The following is a 16,091-nucleotide window of genomic DNA, read 5'->3' on the forward strand; positions in this document are numbered from 1 at the left end:
TGTAACTCAAATAAATAACATAATGTGCACCTTATTGTGCAGGTTAACAATATCACATAAGTACATGCAAAATATAAATAAAATTTGAATTGAAGGGGTTATATTTTTAGAAGTGATTAATTTTTGTGGAAGTTTTTGGCTCTCTACTATTCCATCTTGATACAACAAAATGTGGGAATCTTTTTTTTGTATCAAGATGGAGTAGTAGAAAGCCAAAAACTTTTTTACCCAAAAATTAATCACTCCTAAAAATATAACCCCTTCAATTCAAATAAGATTCCTCTCGGCTGGGATTAAATCATTAGTTAGGGAACCTATAGATTATGCTGTAGACGACCCCTCTCGATATAGAAGGCCCCGGCACTTTGTCGAATGAGGCCTTCATGTCCTCCGTTAACAGATGAACAATCTTTTCATCCTAACACCCCAGTCAAGCAGGGGTTCACCGTGAATGGCGGTACTGATGTCTGAGGACTTCATGCCGCCATGGAAGGAAGGTGGGCTCCAACCTGATTGAAATTAAGACGCTTGGTCAGTGGGATTTAAACAAATAGGTGAATGAATGTCATTACGATGTCATCGATGACATAAGTAGATCAAACTTATTTCGTGACATTAAAAATCGTAATTCATGAATGAATTGTGTATATTTTCTATAATGTTATGCACTTTGGTACTGAAGAGCCTTAAGGCAAGTGTCTTACGGCGAAACATCGATGTATACCAGTGAGGATGACAGTGTTCCATGTAAGTGCAATTTGTCACCATTCATTTAAAGTAGAACTCCCGTGAATGATATCTGATTTTATTCCAGTACGAATGTTTGGAATACAAACTGAGTAGAGAAAAGTATCTTCTCTATAATTCAGTGTTCATATAAAAGTATTTGTTTCGAAAAAAATGTTTCTTTCGTGTAATTCAATGTTTATATGAAAGTAGCTGTTTCAGGAGGGCTTTTTCTTCCAGTTTGTGTCTAAAAGTTACTTCTTTGCATGATCTACACATCCATGTATATATATATATATATATATATATATATATATATATATATATATATATATATATATATATATAACATGCATGATATAGTAGAGAAACACTGATAATTTTAGAGGTTTCATGGAACCTTTTGTACCTGGACAGGTACCTGAGAACCTCAGGTACCTGGTGTATCTTTTGTACACAAGGTACACCAAAATTTTTTGGAGGGTTGATTCTGTATAACATCGAAAATTATTTATAGATTATAGCCCAACCAGAAAAATTGTTTTATAATTTCATGCTGTCAGTTTTATTTAGTTGGTATTTTATAATTAATTTCAATTGCTAATTGATTATATTATACGAGCCGTGAACAAAATACAGTTGAATAAGGCAATAATAAAAATACTGACTTATAAAACATATTTTCCTATGATAGAAAAAAAACATTTCAACTGTCACAATCTCATAAGGTCATATGCGCAGAAAAATGAAATTGATGAAGATGAACTACAGAGAGCAGCAGATGAACTTCAAAAATTAATGACGGCTGTTAAAGAAAAAGATGCTCATTTAGAAAAAGCCGAAGGGGAACATGAATCTAAGGTAGAAGAGCTATTGGAGGAAATTAATAAACTAAAAAAAAAGCACAAAGAAGAGAAACGAATTTATTCAAAAGCTACGGAGAACTTCAAAAGATTTCGAAGATGAAGTAGAAAATGCAGAACAAAACTATGTGCGTGAATTGAAAGAACAAAAAGGAAAAATTGAGAAACTGAAATATGAATCCTTAGAGATCTTGGAGATAAACAATTCTTCAAAAATAGAAGTTGAAGAATGGAGGATTAAAAGTTTCATCAATAAATATGCGATCCCTGCATTATATCTGAAAATATGCAAAAAATGAAAGTTTCCTTAAATATTTCAATAAATACAGGAAAACATATAGAAACATGATAAAGTGCTGCGAAAAAAAAATCAAAATAGATTTGATAATGTTGATAATAAAATGAAAGAAGGGTGGAATATAGTTAATGAATTAAGAGGAAAGCAATCTAATGGAAAATCTACTAACACAGCAATAAGGACTGTTTCTAAAATAAATAAAAAGGCAGTAGACTGTTAGGATGTGATGAGTTAAAAAAAGTGGCTTACAGGAATGGTAATGAAACTCACTGCTCTTTTTTGAATTGTGAAAACTTGACTCATTAAGTTTCGACAGCTGCTCCCTCAGAAACAAACTCCGTACTGCAAATCAGATTCGAAAAGTGCAAAGTATGCTTTTCTAGCAGAGTGATAGTCCAAAGAGTTAGAGATAGACATTATCACCTAACAACTCGAGGATAATTTTTTGCTTAGTATACTAATATGCGTTCCAAATTTTAATTTGTTGTCTATATTGAGGTCTAAAAATGTGTTCTCTAGTTTATGATCAATGATGTGTTCTTCAAGAATTATATCGTCCAGGTTACATTTAAAAGACATTATATTAGTCTTTGATATATTGAAAGATAATAAATTGTTCAACTTTGCCTATATCATGATCTACCCTAATTTTTAGTGAATCAGTGCTTCTTCCATACCAAAGTATAGACGTGTCGTCAGTCGTCAGCGAAACTTGTGAATTTTCCTTCAATCGATATACAGTGTCACCGATAAAGTCCGCATCAAATGGGAAACTTTTTCATTTATCGTTTTATGTGAAATTTGATTTTGGCAGTAGATTTTGCTTAAGAAATGATGTCAAATGGCGTCTACAAAATAGTTCACGTGACTTCCTTAACCTGTCAAAATTGACATTTAAAAAAAGAAACATCGAAAAATGACATTATTCTTCAAAATATCCAAAAATATCAAAGGATAAAAACATTTTCTTTTGTAATTTTACACCCATACACCAAGTTTCAAACCCATAATAAGTATTTTATATTTTCACTATTTTTCCGCATTCCTGCTTTTTCTACTTATCAAAATTTAAGCACACCTGTACTAAATCATTTATTTTAACTAAACTCGTCACCGAATTTCTTTTTTCGTAATATAATAATATTTTAAGAGCCTCTTTGATGTTAAAAACAAATTTTGAAAAATAAAAGTTGTCAAACTTGATGCAAAGTTCATCTAGTTTCAACGGGGCTTTCCAAACTATACAGTACTTGAGTTTTTTAATGAGCAAATGGCCTCACAATATGAATTAGAACAAAACGGAACATTAGGAAACAATATCTTAGAGTGTTTATTGTTTTTTTAACAAAAAATACAGTGGAATTTAATATTAATTAAAAGGAACTGAAAATAAACATGTACCTATACCTAATAGCAAAAAAACACGAAAAAAAGACTCACGACATTAAATACACTACATTTCTGTATGTCTTCCATCGCGTTCTATGCAGATAATTGTCCTTCTTGATACATCTTTTATTGAGTTGCTGATACTCATAGGGTTTATGTTTAAAATAGAGTTTCTAATAACAGTTTCTAGGTGATTCACGTCACGAAAAGGTCTTTGTTTATAAACGATTTGTTTTAAGTAACCCCACAAGAAAAAATCTAGTGGGGTTAAATCTGGCGACCTAGGCGGCCATATTTGCTCCATATTTCGCCCAATAACTTTGCCCCTGAACATTTCTAATAGTTTCTCTTTGACTTGTCTTGAACTATGAATAGGAGCCTCGTAACATTGATACCACAGACTGTGTCTTATTTCAACCAGCATATTGTCCACTATATCACTGATCTCAGTATTTAGAAATTGCAAATTATCCTGAGAAGTTAAATTGTGTCTAAAAACGAATGGTCCCATTACCTGATTATTTAAAACACCGCACCACACATTTGTTTTAAATGAATATTGGTCCCGACATTCTATCACAAAATGAGGATTTTCCTGAGCCCACCACCTACAATTCTGGGAACTGACTACGCCGTTCGATGTGAAGGTAGCTTCGTCGGTCCATAGGATTTTGTAAGGAAATTTTCTGTTTAATTCTACTTCTCCTTGGTACCAGAAAGAGAAATCTAGTCGAACATCGAAATCTCTTTCTTTTAAGGTACATATTTATAAATTTGGGTTTGTAGGGTTTGAATTTATTTTTATGTAAAATTGCTATTACGCTTTCTCTTTTAACGCCAGTTCTATCTACAATATTGGTAATACTTGATTTTCCCGTTCGATAACATCCAGGCAGACAGCCAACTGAACCTCATCATTATTGCGTGATGGATTATGACGTTTTTCAAAAGTATTTTCAACTGAACCAGTCAGTTTAAATTTTTTTAAAATCCTACTTACAGTGGATTGATGTAAATGTCTACCAGGAGGAAATATCAGACACTTGTCGATGCAATGTGTCTTCACCACAAATTAGCACAATTTCAATTTTTTCTTGTAAAGATAACATATTATTTTAATTTTCATACATTACATTGAACTAACGGGCATTAATTTATTCAGTGACAGTGACGTTTTCTAAAACACATTATGTAGTTTCATATTTTTTCACAGCCTACCCAGTTTTTTTAAATTAGTGTTGTTAGCGGAGTAGGTAAATGTAAATACTATGAGTTTTTTTCTTTTATTGAATGGGCTTCAAGAATCACGAAATGATGTTTCCTAATGTTCCGTTTTGTTCTAATTCATATTGTGAGGCCATTTGCTCATTAAAAAACTCAAGTACTGTATAGTATTGAAAGCCCCGTTGAAACTAGATGAACTTTGCATCAAGTTTGACAACTTTTATTTTTCAAAATTTGTTTTTAACATCAAAGAGGCTCTTAAAATATTATTATATTACAAAAAAAGGAATTCGGTGACGAGTTTAGTTAAAATAAATGATTTAGTACAGGTGTGCTTAAATTTTGATAAGTAGAAAAAGCAGGAATGCGGAAAAATAGTGAAAATATAAAATACTTATTATGGGTTTGAAACTTGGTGTGTGGGTATAAAATTACAAAAGAAAATGTTTTTATCCTTTGATATTTTTGGATATTTTGAAGAATAATGTAATTTTTCGATGTTTCTTTTTTTAAATGTCAATTTTGACAGGTTAAGGAAATCACGTGACCTATTTTGTAGACGCCATTTGACATCATTTCTTGAGCAAAATCTACTGCCAAAATCAAATTTCACATAAAACGATAAATAAAAAAGTTTCCCATTTGATGCGGACTTTATCGGTGACACTGTATATGCCAGATCATTTATATATAATAAAACAGCAATTTAATGCTAATTTTATCTGAAGATGAATTTTTGAAATTCACTATTTGAACGCGATCTGAAAGATATGACTCAAACCACAACAAGATGTTTCCTCTAAATCTGTAAATTTCAAGTTTCCGCAGCAAAATTTTGTGATTAACACAGTCGAACGCTTTTGTCAGATCACAAAATACTGCCACTGCAGCCTCACCAACATTCAGTGATAGATAAAATTCCTCTAAAAAAGCAAACATTGCATCATTTGTGCTCTTAGAGGCTTGAAAGCCATATTGATTGGAGTGAAGAATATGATTTTTGTCAAGAAAACTTAGAATTCTCTTTTCCATTAACTTTTTTCACGATTTTAGATTTAGTTGACAGTAAAGAAATAGGTCTGAAGTTCGCGGGTATATTAGAATCGCCTCCTTTAAATCACTAGAGGACTCCAAATCTACTTCATCAAGATATGGAGAATAACTTAAATGGCTAATCTTCCTACCCCCCTAATCAGAGTGATCATGCTGGCAAGGATCACTGCACGTACGGCGTTGTTACTTCAGGAGGACTCACGATAGTGAGGCACAATACGCCGATGACAATATTATCATATATTTCTTAACCCCCAAACACCCGAATTCTACAAACTGAAACCCTACTAAAACAAAATCATCCTCTTCAAACACCCATCACAACGTTGTTTTATTGCGCACATTCTTTAATGTGCGCAATAAAACACATCGTAGTAATTTGGGCATTGAATCATCGGAACTTATTTCGGCTGAGGCTTTTTTCAAGGTGGGAATTCCATTTCGAAAAAAAGAACAAAAGGAATTTCCTACGAATAGCATATTTGGTGCAATCATCAAGCTGAATTTGTTTTCTTTCTCTAGTTTCAATGTCTTTAGATACATTATCACATGTACCATCATTTTTTTAAGGTTTTAAGAATTCTGTGAACATTTCTCGTCGACACCTTTTTCAAATCAGTATACAGATTAACTACGTCGTTATGCAACATATTTTCATTCCATTCACGGAGCCCACAATACACATTGTATATAAGAGTTTTTTCTCCTTCAGATAAATTCGGACGTCTGCGTTTGCTTTGACTGCTTTCACTTTTCATATTGCCCACAGTTCACAGCACTAAATTTAACTGATTTATAATGATATTTCCTTGTTTCAGTCCTTAAACAAATGCCTTGGTTTTTAACTGATATGATTTTTTTTTATTTACTCCTAATCCTTTTCCTAGAAATGTAGGTACCTAATATTGAGACAAAAATATTATTTATCATATTATTGAAAAGGGTAATTCCAATTTTAGAGTTTTTATAACAGAAATTCAATAACTGTCATCAGTGTTGAAACACACCAAAATCTTTATAAGTAAATCATAATAACAGATCAAAGGAAAAAAAGTTAATATTTATTCTACATATTATTCAACAAATGTTACGCTCAAGAATGTTAACCTAATTGCACTCAGCTGATAGGTTAATATGGAGTGCGGGGAAACGAACTGGAATTATTCAAATCCTATCTTATGGATAGGAAATCAAGAGTCAAGTGGCAAGACAATATCTCGGATTTTGTTGTAATGAAACATGGAGTTCCGCAGGGCTCTGTTTTAGGTCCTCTACTTTTTATAATCTATGTTAATGATATGATGTTCAATTTGTTCAAACCAACTAATATACATGTAACTAGTTATGCTGACGATGTCTCCATCATACATTGTAACAGGAACAAATGTATTGTCGAACAAAATATAATGGAATCTGAAGAATTACTGAAAATATGGAACAAAAGCAACTATCTGACATTAAATCTGGACACAACACAAAGAATCTCTTTCACACTGAACAATACGATAGCTTATAATGATATTAAGTTATTAGGAGTGCACCTAGACGTCAGTTTAAATTTTTTGTCACACATTAGCCATTTATCCAAACGGTTATCGACGGCAACTTTTATTATTAGACAATTGAAGGGCAAGCTAACTGAAGAATTCATCAGGGTATCTTACTTTTCAATATTTCACGCAGCAATGACGTATGCTATAGTTGTTTGGGGTGCATCAAGTCATACAGCCAAAATTTTTGTCTTGCAGAAAAGAGTTCTAAGAATTATGGCAGGGGTTGATTATAATGATCATTGCAAACCACTATTCAAAAAATTTAAGATACTTACACTTTCCTCTTGTTTTATATATGAATGTTTGATTTATATAAAAAATAAAAATATTCGTGGTGATACCGTCAAATATGAGCAGGTACATGAATATTTCACAAGAGGAAAAAGTGATATAAGACTGCCAAAGCCTAGAACAACTAAGATCAAACAATCATCTCTGTATCTATCGATAAAATTTTTTAACGCTCTTCCTAAGAATCTGAAAAACGAAACGTTGAGTTTGAGCAACTTCAAAAAGAAAGTAAAGAGTATTCTGATCGAGGAATGTTTCTACTCCTTTGAAGAGTATTTCAATTACTTTTCATATCCGATACCCTATTTGTAATCAAGTAACTGAATTTATGTATTTATGAAGTATACAAAGCTATACATATTTGTGTTTGAATATGTTTTTATTGTCTGACAAATGGTGTTGACTGTAATGGATTTTAAATAACTTAATTATTCGCTGTAATTTTCACATTTTTACTTTCTGTTGTAACTGTTTTATGTGACGTATGTATAAACACTTTTGTGTAACAACATGAATAAAGTATCTATCTATCTATCAATCTATATTTATATCTCAATCTTACGGCAAATTTATTCTGCCGTTCTTTTTCCGCCCCACAAACATCTCTGTGTACGAAACGTTGCCATTTATAAATGTTAGTCGTAGAATATAATTAAAATTTTCTATATTCACTTAATAAACTTTGATTCTGTTGAATACATTTCATTAGCAGGAAGTTTCTTTAATGAATAAAACACATTATCCGTTGTTCTATGACTATTTAGCTGCGTGTGTATGATTTAAATAGAAGAAAATATATAAAATCACAACCTGACAATGATGTTTTCGTTTTAATGCAATACTATTTCTGAGAGTTCAGTGCCTACTACTATGGAATTTCATTTTCCTTTCTATGAAAATTTTGTCCGACTGTGATATCTTGCTCCGTTCGAAAGTTAAGAGAGGGGAGGGATTCTATATGTCCGTACTGTATGTTTTTTCAAAGGATCAAGTGATCACTCTATATTTATTAAATGAAAATACCACCTACTAGAAATCCTGGTTAGGCCATTGGATAGTTCTTTATAGTACAAATATGGAAAGTCACACTCATTTAATGAATTTATTTCATATAATACTCGTACAATGATACAATAATAAATATGAAGAACAAAAAATGTTTGGTAAAATGAATAATTTGATAATTTCCTAAATAGTCTACTGGTTTTTTTTTTTTGGTAATAGTAAGTAATACATATGTTTTATACATTCATAGCATAGCGTAGTGGATGCATATCATAGGAAGAAAACAACTATATAATATAATAACTATAAAAATAAACATATATAATTTTTAACAAGCATCTACAACGAATCACGAAATTAAAAAATTGTATAGGTCTATTTCAATTTTATGCAAAATTAACGCAGTCCAATTGATGAAACAAAATACAATGGTATTTGTCTTTACATTACCATTTTTTCATTTAATCCCACTTAAGTATCTATATAGCTCATGACTTTTCCAAAAATAATGAACCATCAAGTTATTTCAATATTATTCAATATTGAACAGAAGGATCACTTTCAAATTCTCATCTACAACAATGCTCATTTGAACATTTCATAAAAAATTTCTTAGTTGCCTGAAAAATTTCATCTAAGTGCTAAAATAGATTCTGAGATTTTCTTTGAAGCTTCAGAAAACCTCAAAACAATTAAACAGAAGTTATTCGATTAAAATATATCAAAAGGTGTCAGAATAATCACAAAATGAGCAAATTCAAATTTTTTCTAAACCCAAGTTACATTTTTTTTTAATTTCCCATTTTTCTAAACTTGCAGACTCTTACCAAAACAAGAAACTGATATTATTCATGTCGACAAATGACATAGAGATGAAATTCAAAAATAAATCTGTAAAAATGTTTATTGAATGAACTAGGCTATTAAAAACAAGATCGAAAAACATAATCATGAAATGCTGAGAAATGCTTTCTCATATAGGAATGTTTATCCCATGTACTTTTTTGTATTCTTATTCTATTAGTGTGTATTTTTATATGAGAGCAAGTCATTATTTTAATTTTGAATTTAACTCATTTTATTCCTTATACGATCATAAAAATTAATAAAGAGTATTATTATTATTATCATTATATATAAGATAGGAAGTAGTTCGTTTTGGTCACATATTTACCTAATAAGATGTTTAATTATTCTCAAGATATTCATCTATAAAAACCCCTTTTTTTTCAAAGACACGTTCATCTGAGTTTTTTGTCAAAAAGCTAACAGAAAAGTTTAATAATTTCAACTGCTACGAATTCCATCAATACTTGATGATTTTTTTGAGGACTTAATTGCTCAGGATATGATTTGAGCAAAATGATTTCATTCATAATTTCAATAGACAACTTATTTGAAGAATGTAAACTGTCACATTAGAGATAAGTGTGTCGAAGCTAGTTTCTAGGTTTTTTTGTCCGTGGTCTGTAGTTTCTGTGTCGCCTCTGATAATTCATTTATTTATTTATTATCCAAATAAGCTATTACAGCCCAATCACATGGATAAAAAAATAAAAGTTCATATAATCCTTGGAATACTTATGAATGTATAAAAATAGTAAAATATGTACCAGAACTGTAGAGGGAAATACTGTTTAAATAGGTAAATTTATCATATGTTCCAATTTTTTTTTTGCGGAATACTGATTGGTCAAGTGTCCAGTCAAGATCTATTGATATATTCAAACGATTAACTAACTTCAGTAAAGATATTAGTGGTGCTTTCGTTGCGGTACTTACGGTTGGAATATTGAACATGAGCAAAAATTGACTACTACCGCAGTAGTAGGCGAAACGTCAAGCATAAAACGTGCAGATCACGCCAAAAAAACCGGAAAATAGCTTTGGCACAAACAGCCTATTGCATAGAGAGGTATATTCACAAAAGTCCCAAGTTCGTTAACTTTTGTTGCAAAATGATTATTTGTCCGACTACAGCATGAAGAAATAAAGCTTGCTCGGTAAAGGATAAACGTTTTCATCAACAATCCAATCTTCCAAGACATTTTTCACAAATACTTATAGTTTACTTACTATATAGATACTCACCATATGGATTAAATTTTCAAATAGTGCCACCTAATCAAAAATTGGGCACACGCTTAACTAACTAATGTGTTTCGTCAAACTAAAAAGTCAGTCAAGATTTCTATCAACAATGCCTCCATTTGCAAAACTCCACGCGAATCAAATTCATTGAAAACAAAGTTGAACAAAAATAATAAATTATTCATCTGGCTAAAACTTATGTACGATCCGAAATCATAAATAAAATAAGAAGCGGTTGGAAACAATCACCAAATAAGTAACACCCTGTACATTACACTTAAAGTGCCAATAAACTTAAAGGAGTTGTCTGTGTCTCACATATATTATATAGTATTTGATATTGCACCATAAAAAATGAGGCCTTATCAGTAAAACTTCCAATATTTAGGTGAATCTTCAGATTGGTACATTTATGTTTATTACATTTTTAATCTATAGTAATAAGCTTTAAATTTTCTCTAAACACATTGAGATAGTTCCCAAAATTATGTGAGTAAAAGACTAGATTTCAACAAAGTTATTCATCTCTTTCTGTAATTCCTCATCAATTTATATCTATATCATTTATTCAACTTCTTATTCACAATCTAATAGTACCAGTAATAATTAAAAAAATATAAATAAAAACTTACAATAAAAAATGACTAGAATTCAAACTCGTTCAATCACGTATGGAATCCATTCGAGCATAATCCAAATAAAATTCATGAAGGAATTAATACAAAATCACAACCTTCAATGTTTTTTACGTCTCTCCAGAAGAAATTTAAATACTAGATGAAGTATATATCGCCATCAAATTTACGTAAACGATATTAAACAACATTGATATTTGGATCATCATAAGTTCTTTTCATCGAGCAGATCACATTTTTTTTGAAATTACAAATACACATTGAAGCTACTAATAAACCAATACGGATTCCATACTGACCAAATCTCATTTCAAGTTGACCGTTATGCCCTTTGTGTCGGTCACGTTCTGTGGATTTCGTCTCGCAGATTTTGATCTTATTTGTCCGGCTAATAGGGGATTGATGGCGTACAACCAATCGTGCACCTCTTTCTCGTGTAACGTTTGTAACAGATAACCTTTATGCTTACTTACTACGCTAAAAGTATTGGGCGATCGGACCAAAGCCAGCTGGTCTTCCGAGTACTCTACTTGAGCGGTGGCCAGGTTGATGAGAGCTCGTTCGACGGGGTCCTTTTCATCTCGGAATATGAAGACATAAGGACGGCGGACAGCCTGTAAAGGAAGTTCTGGTAGAGTATATTTTGGAAGTAAAATCAAATCAAAATATGCTTCATTACTCAAGAATTTTAGGACCCGGGGACACCTACAGCCTGATGACTTTGACAATTGCGGAACTAGCCTAACGTTACACCCGTGCTCAATCCCCAAAGAGATGGGATGAAATCAAAGGATGCAATCTTGCCAGGATCACCCTGGGAAGCTGGCACTGAAGAAACATCTGGCGATGACCAGAAAAAATCTACGCTTAACAGTAGGATTTCTGACTGGCCACTGTCAACTAAGGAAACACCTCCATAATATGAGGCTAGTGGACACACCTTTATGCAGGATGAGTGAACAGGAAGATGAGACTGTCAGGCATGTCCTGTGCGAGTGCCCGGAGTTATCGTCAATAAGAGAGTGTATGTTCGGCCAATCTTGGCCTACACCTGCCGATATAAAGAAGATGTCTCCCAGTGACCTGTCCACCTTCCTGGAAAGAACAGGATGGACGATGACCTAGGAGGACAACTCCTCGGGAGGATGTACAATGGGTCACAAGTGATCTAAGTGCTGTGGGCGTACACTCACCCCCCCTGCTCTACAGATACAGAACAAAAAGTATGAGTACCAGGAAGGATCCTTGGGGTATCTCATGAGCTATAGTGGATTCATCTGATGATGTGCTACCTATGCACAACAGTTCCTTTTTTCTTGACGAAAGGTAGGATTCCGGAATTCGAGTTTTTTTTTTATGAGGATATAACGATTTACAGAACAATCAATAAAGAGCAATGAACCAGTAATTTATTTTTGATACATGTGTCACAACTTTTGTAAGAGGAATAAAAGAAATACTTTGACTACAATAACCATTTTCTAAAAAAAAATATAGTAGAAATACTCACCACCCATCTTTTCTTCCAACCATGCGTTTTATGTTCCAAAACATTAAGATACCCCTTTCTTGCTACCACGGGCGAAATCCTTATCTCTTCCATATCTGGCACGTACAGAACAAGTTCAGGATTTCGTGGACCAGGAGGAGATACAGGAACGGGCGGAAAAGGGGCACATTCTCCGGATATTACCACTCTCTCCGGAGAGCACAGCTCGATGGAATTATTCGATATGATACTCGACATCATACTGGTACTCATATCCGTCACTTCTTCAGAAGGACTCGAAACTTCATCTTTCTTATTATTGTTCGAATTGTCTCTGTGTCTGCCTTGTATTAGACGGATACATTTTTGGATGAGTTCTTTTTCTTGATCTGTATACTCATAGGAATCGATATTTGCTAAAAACAAAAGAAATTGGAAAAGTTGCTTGGAATGCTCTAGAAATTGCATTTTTTTTCTTCAAAATATCAAAAATTTGACCAATTTTCAAAGCTGGTACCATAAACAAAATCAAAAACTACCGACCTATAACCTTGTTATCCAACTTTGCAAAGGCTTTTGAGATGTGCTTGTACAACAGAATCTTCTCTGATGTTAAGAATTTAATTTCAAACAATCAACACGGTTTCTTCAGCAAGAGATCAACTATAACTAACTTAATGTGCTTCGCACAATCAGTAAGTAGTGCACTTAATAATAACCTACAAGTAAATACTGTCTACACAGATTTTTCGAAGGCGTTTGACAAATTGGATCATAACATTCTTATCAATAAAATTCACTTCTAGAGACAGTTTTTTAACTCTCTTCAATGCATATGTCAAATCTCGGCTGGAATATGCCTCCCTTATATGGTCACCCATATAGAATGTCCACATAAACAAAATCGAGTCTATACAAAGAGGCTTCATGAAATATATTACTTACAAGCTAGAAGGAATTTACCCTGAACAAGGCATCGCCAACAGAATACTACTGAATAAATTTAATTTATTATCCCTTCAAAACCGAAGAACCTACTACTCTATAATTTTAATTTATAAACTAGTTAATAATCTGATCGACTGTCCCGAACTACTCTCCCACTTCAACTTTCATGTTCTACGAATCAATTCTAGAAATGAACTGACTTTTTATCTACCAAATTCTAGAACAAACATATTACTCAAGTTACCAGTTGTTGCAATGAGCAAACTTTACATCAACTCTGTGAAAATCTCGACATTTATTATGAACCTATTGGTCAAGTAAGATAGATACATTTATTTATTTCAACAAAGTATTTTATAATCATTCACAGGAGTGGCAGAAAATTTTTGTCTGAGTAAGTAAGTAAAGAACAGAAACTTCTACACTCTAGTCAAAATACATGAGCCCAAATTGAAAGTTACTCTACCATGTGAGCTTATTACTACTATCGTATTACGACTGAATTATGTTTTTTTTTTGTAATACACCTGAACTATGTTTTTACTTGCTAGCTCTACATCTGACTTATGGTTTTTTTCAATTACTCTTCTAGCTTGCTGGACCCAAGTTTTTCACCTAATTTTTTGCTTAACTCTCCTAAATGTTTTCTTTATTTTGTTTTTTGTTTACTCTTATCAGGTGTTTCTATTTGATAAAATAGTATTATATTCATGTATATGTGTATGTATGTATATATCTATGTGTATATGTATATGTGTATATATATAGACAGATATAAAACTGTAACATGCTTGCTAATGATATTAATATGTCTTGTTATTGGGATTTATTCCTGTTTAGACATTGAACAATTTTTCTATAATAGTTCATGTGCTAGCACATCTCAAAGCATAGAAAATAATCAACAACGGTCACCAAAAGACGTTAAAGTTTTGACCTGCAGATTATTTGAAACCTTCACTATTGGGAAGTTCAGAGTTCAAATACGTCATCTAAGGGACATATTGAAACTAAGCCAAATGGTAAAACAAAAACAAAGTCTTGTCAGCTGTTTTCATATATGATGTGTGGTTTCTTGTGCTTTCCGTGAGAGAAAGTAATTTATTTTATCCATTATCAGTTTATCATCTCTATAATAAACACACTAAACAACATTACCCTCACAAATTCACAATTAAACAACTGAAAACATGAAAAACACCGGAAAAATTAACATAACCTATATTCAACTTTCAGTTATTCTGATCAGCTGTTCAAGTAGCGCCATCATCGTTAGAAATTCTTACTTATTGAATTGTGACAGAGTTGAATAGTTTAAATAAAAATGATATTTTCAACTCAACATTTTTAAAATAGTGAAGTTTTCAGGTATGTCATTGTAAATTTCATAAATACATCTGTTAAGTACGGAACATTCTCTCAAATTTTATTGTATTTTAATAATATCCTGACCAGTTACTTGATGAAAATGTGTAACACTATCCATGATCCAAAACAAGCACTGTTTTCAAATACCAGAACTGCAACATCCTTCTCAACACCAAACAAGTTGGTGCCTTCAGTAGATGAAGTAGACTAATTCCTAACTCTAATCCTGACCTGTGTTTATATCTAACAAGGAACACTTCACTTTGACATACCTCGACACGTGTTTCGATCACCAGAGAATATTAATATTAATAAGAGGAATATTAAACTACCGCAAAAACGTGTTGAGCAAAACTAGATAGTATTTCAAAAATTTGACAAAAGTAACAAGCAACGGTTACTTCACATAAATTTTCATACACACCTGTTTGCATTCAAAAGTATAATTTTTTGTTGTAACAAACTTGAGTTATTTAATTTTCTTTGCAAAAACTTTAAAGCAGTTATACTACTGGTTTCTAAATTTTAACCTATTGTACTTGTCTATTCAAATAAACTTATTTACTTACCTATAGCGTTAATATTATTGTTCTTGGCAACCATGTTACAAACGTCTTTCTCGTTCTTTGTATATTCCAGACGGTATTTGTTGTAGTTCAACGCCCTGTCTAGCCCGAGCCTTTCTCTCAACAGCAAAGTATGCCTGACTCTTTCCACTTCCTCAAGGCGAGTCAGTTTTTCTAATTCCCACTGATGATCAAATATAAGCGAATCTCCTCTCGGTCTCCAACCGTGCAAATTTTCTTCTCCTCGAACGTATGTTGAACTAGTATCCAGTACTCTTCTCTGACGTCTTTGGACACCTAAAATTTGGAAATGTTTATTCGGAATGGGCCTTAGATTGAAAGATACACTCAATAAAATGAAAAGGCTCATTCAAACATAGACACTAAACATTTTAATAGCTTGTCATCTCTTTTCCGCAACCTACCGTTTAATCATTATGAAAATTAAAAAAAAATCTTTGTACCTCTGCCTGTACAGTACAGATGATTTTGCAACACTGATGAGCCAGAAAAAGTGAATATTTCAATGTTTATGTGTTATTCTCAATTTTTAGGTTTATCACTATGACTTTCACAGTCTGTATCGAGTATC

General features: G+C 32.3%; 1 protein-coding gene across 7 annotated transcripts in view; it reads right to left on the bottom strand.

The window, feature by feature from the left end:
• Positions 1-8,485: 8,485 nt before the first annotated feature.
• The window catches only part of unc-104 (kinesin family member unc-104), a 111,499-nt gene continuing 103,893 nt past the window's right edge, over positions 8,486-16,091 (bottom strand). For all 7 annotated transcript variants that reach the window (XM_074175869.1, XM_074175868.1, XM_074175867.1 and 4 more), the window contains 3 exons: positions 15,503-15,796; positions 12,639-13,033; positions 8,486-11,742 (listed from right to left, as the gene is read on the bottom strand). In XM_074175869.1, the coding sequence (XP_074031970.1) occupies positions 11,434-11,742; positions 12,639-13,033; positions 15,503-15,796 (998 nt within the window). In that variant the 3' untranslated portion in view covers positions 8,486-11,433. The remainder of the gene's footprint in view (positions 11,743-12,638; positions 13,034-15,502; positions 15,797-16,091) is intronic.

The sequence above is a fragment of the Leptinotarsa decemlineata genome, unplaced genomic scaffold (genome assembly GCF_025532065.1).
Source record: "Leptinotarsa decemlineata unplaced genomic scaffold, Ldec_3_MD MMD2_tig00001393_RagTag_RagTag, whole genome shotgun sequence".
Taxonomy (NCBI): Eukaryota; Metazoa; Arthropoda; class Insecta; order Coleoptera; family Chrysomelidae; genus Leptinotarsa; species Leptinotarsa decemlineata.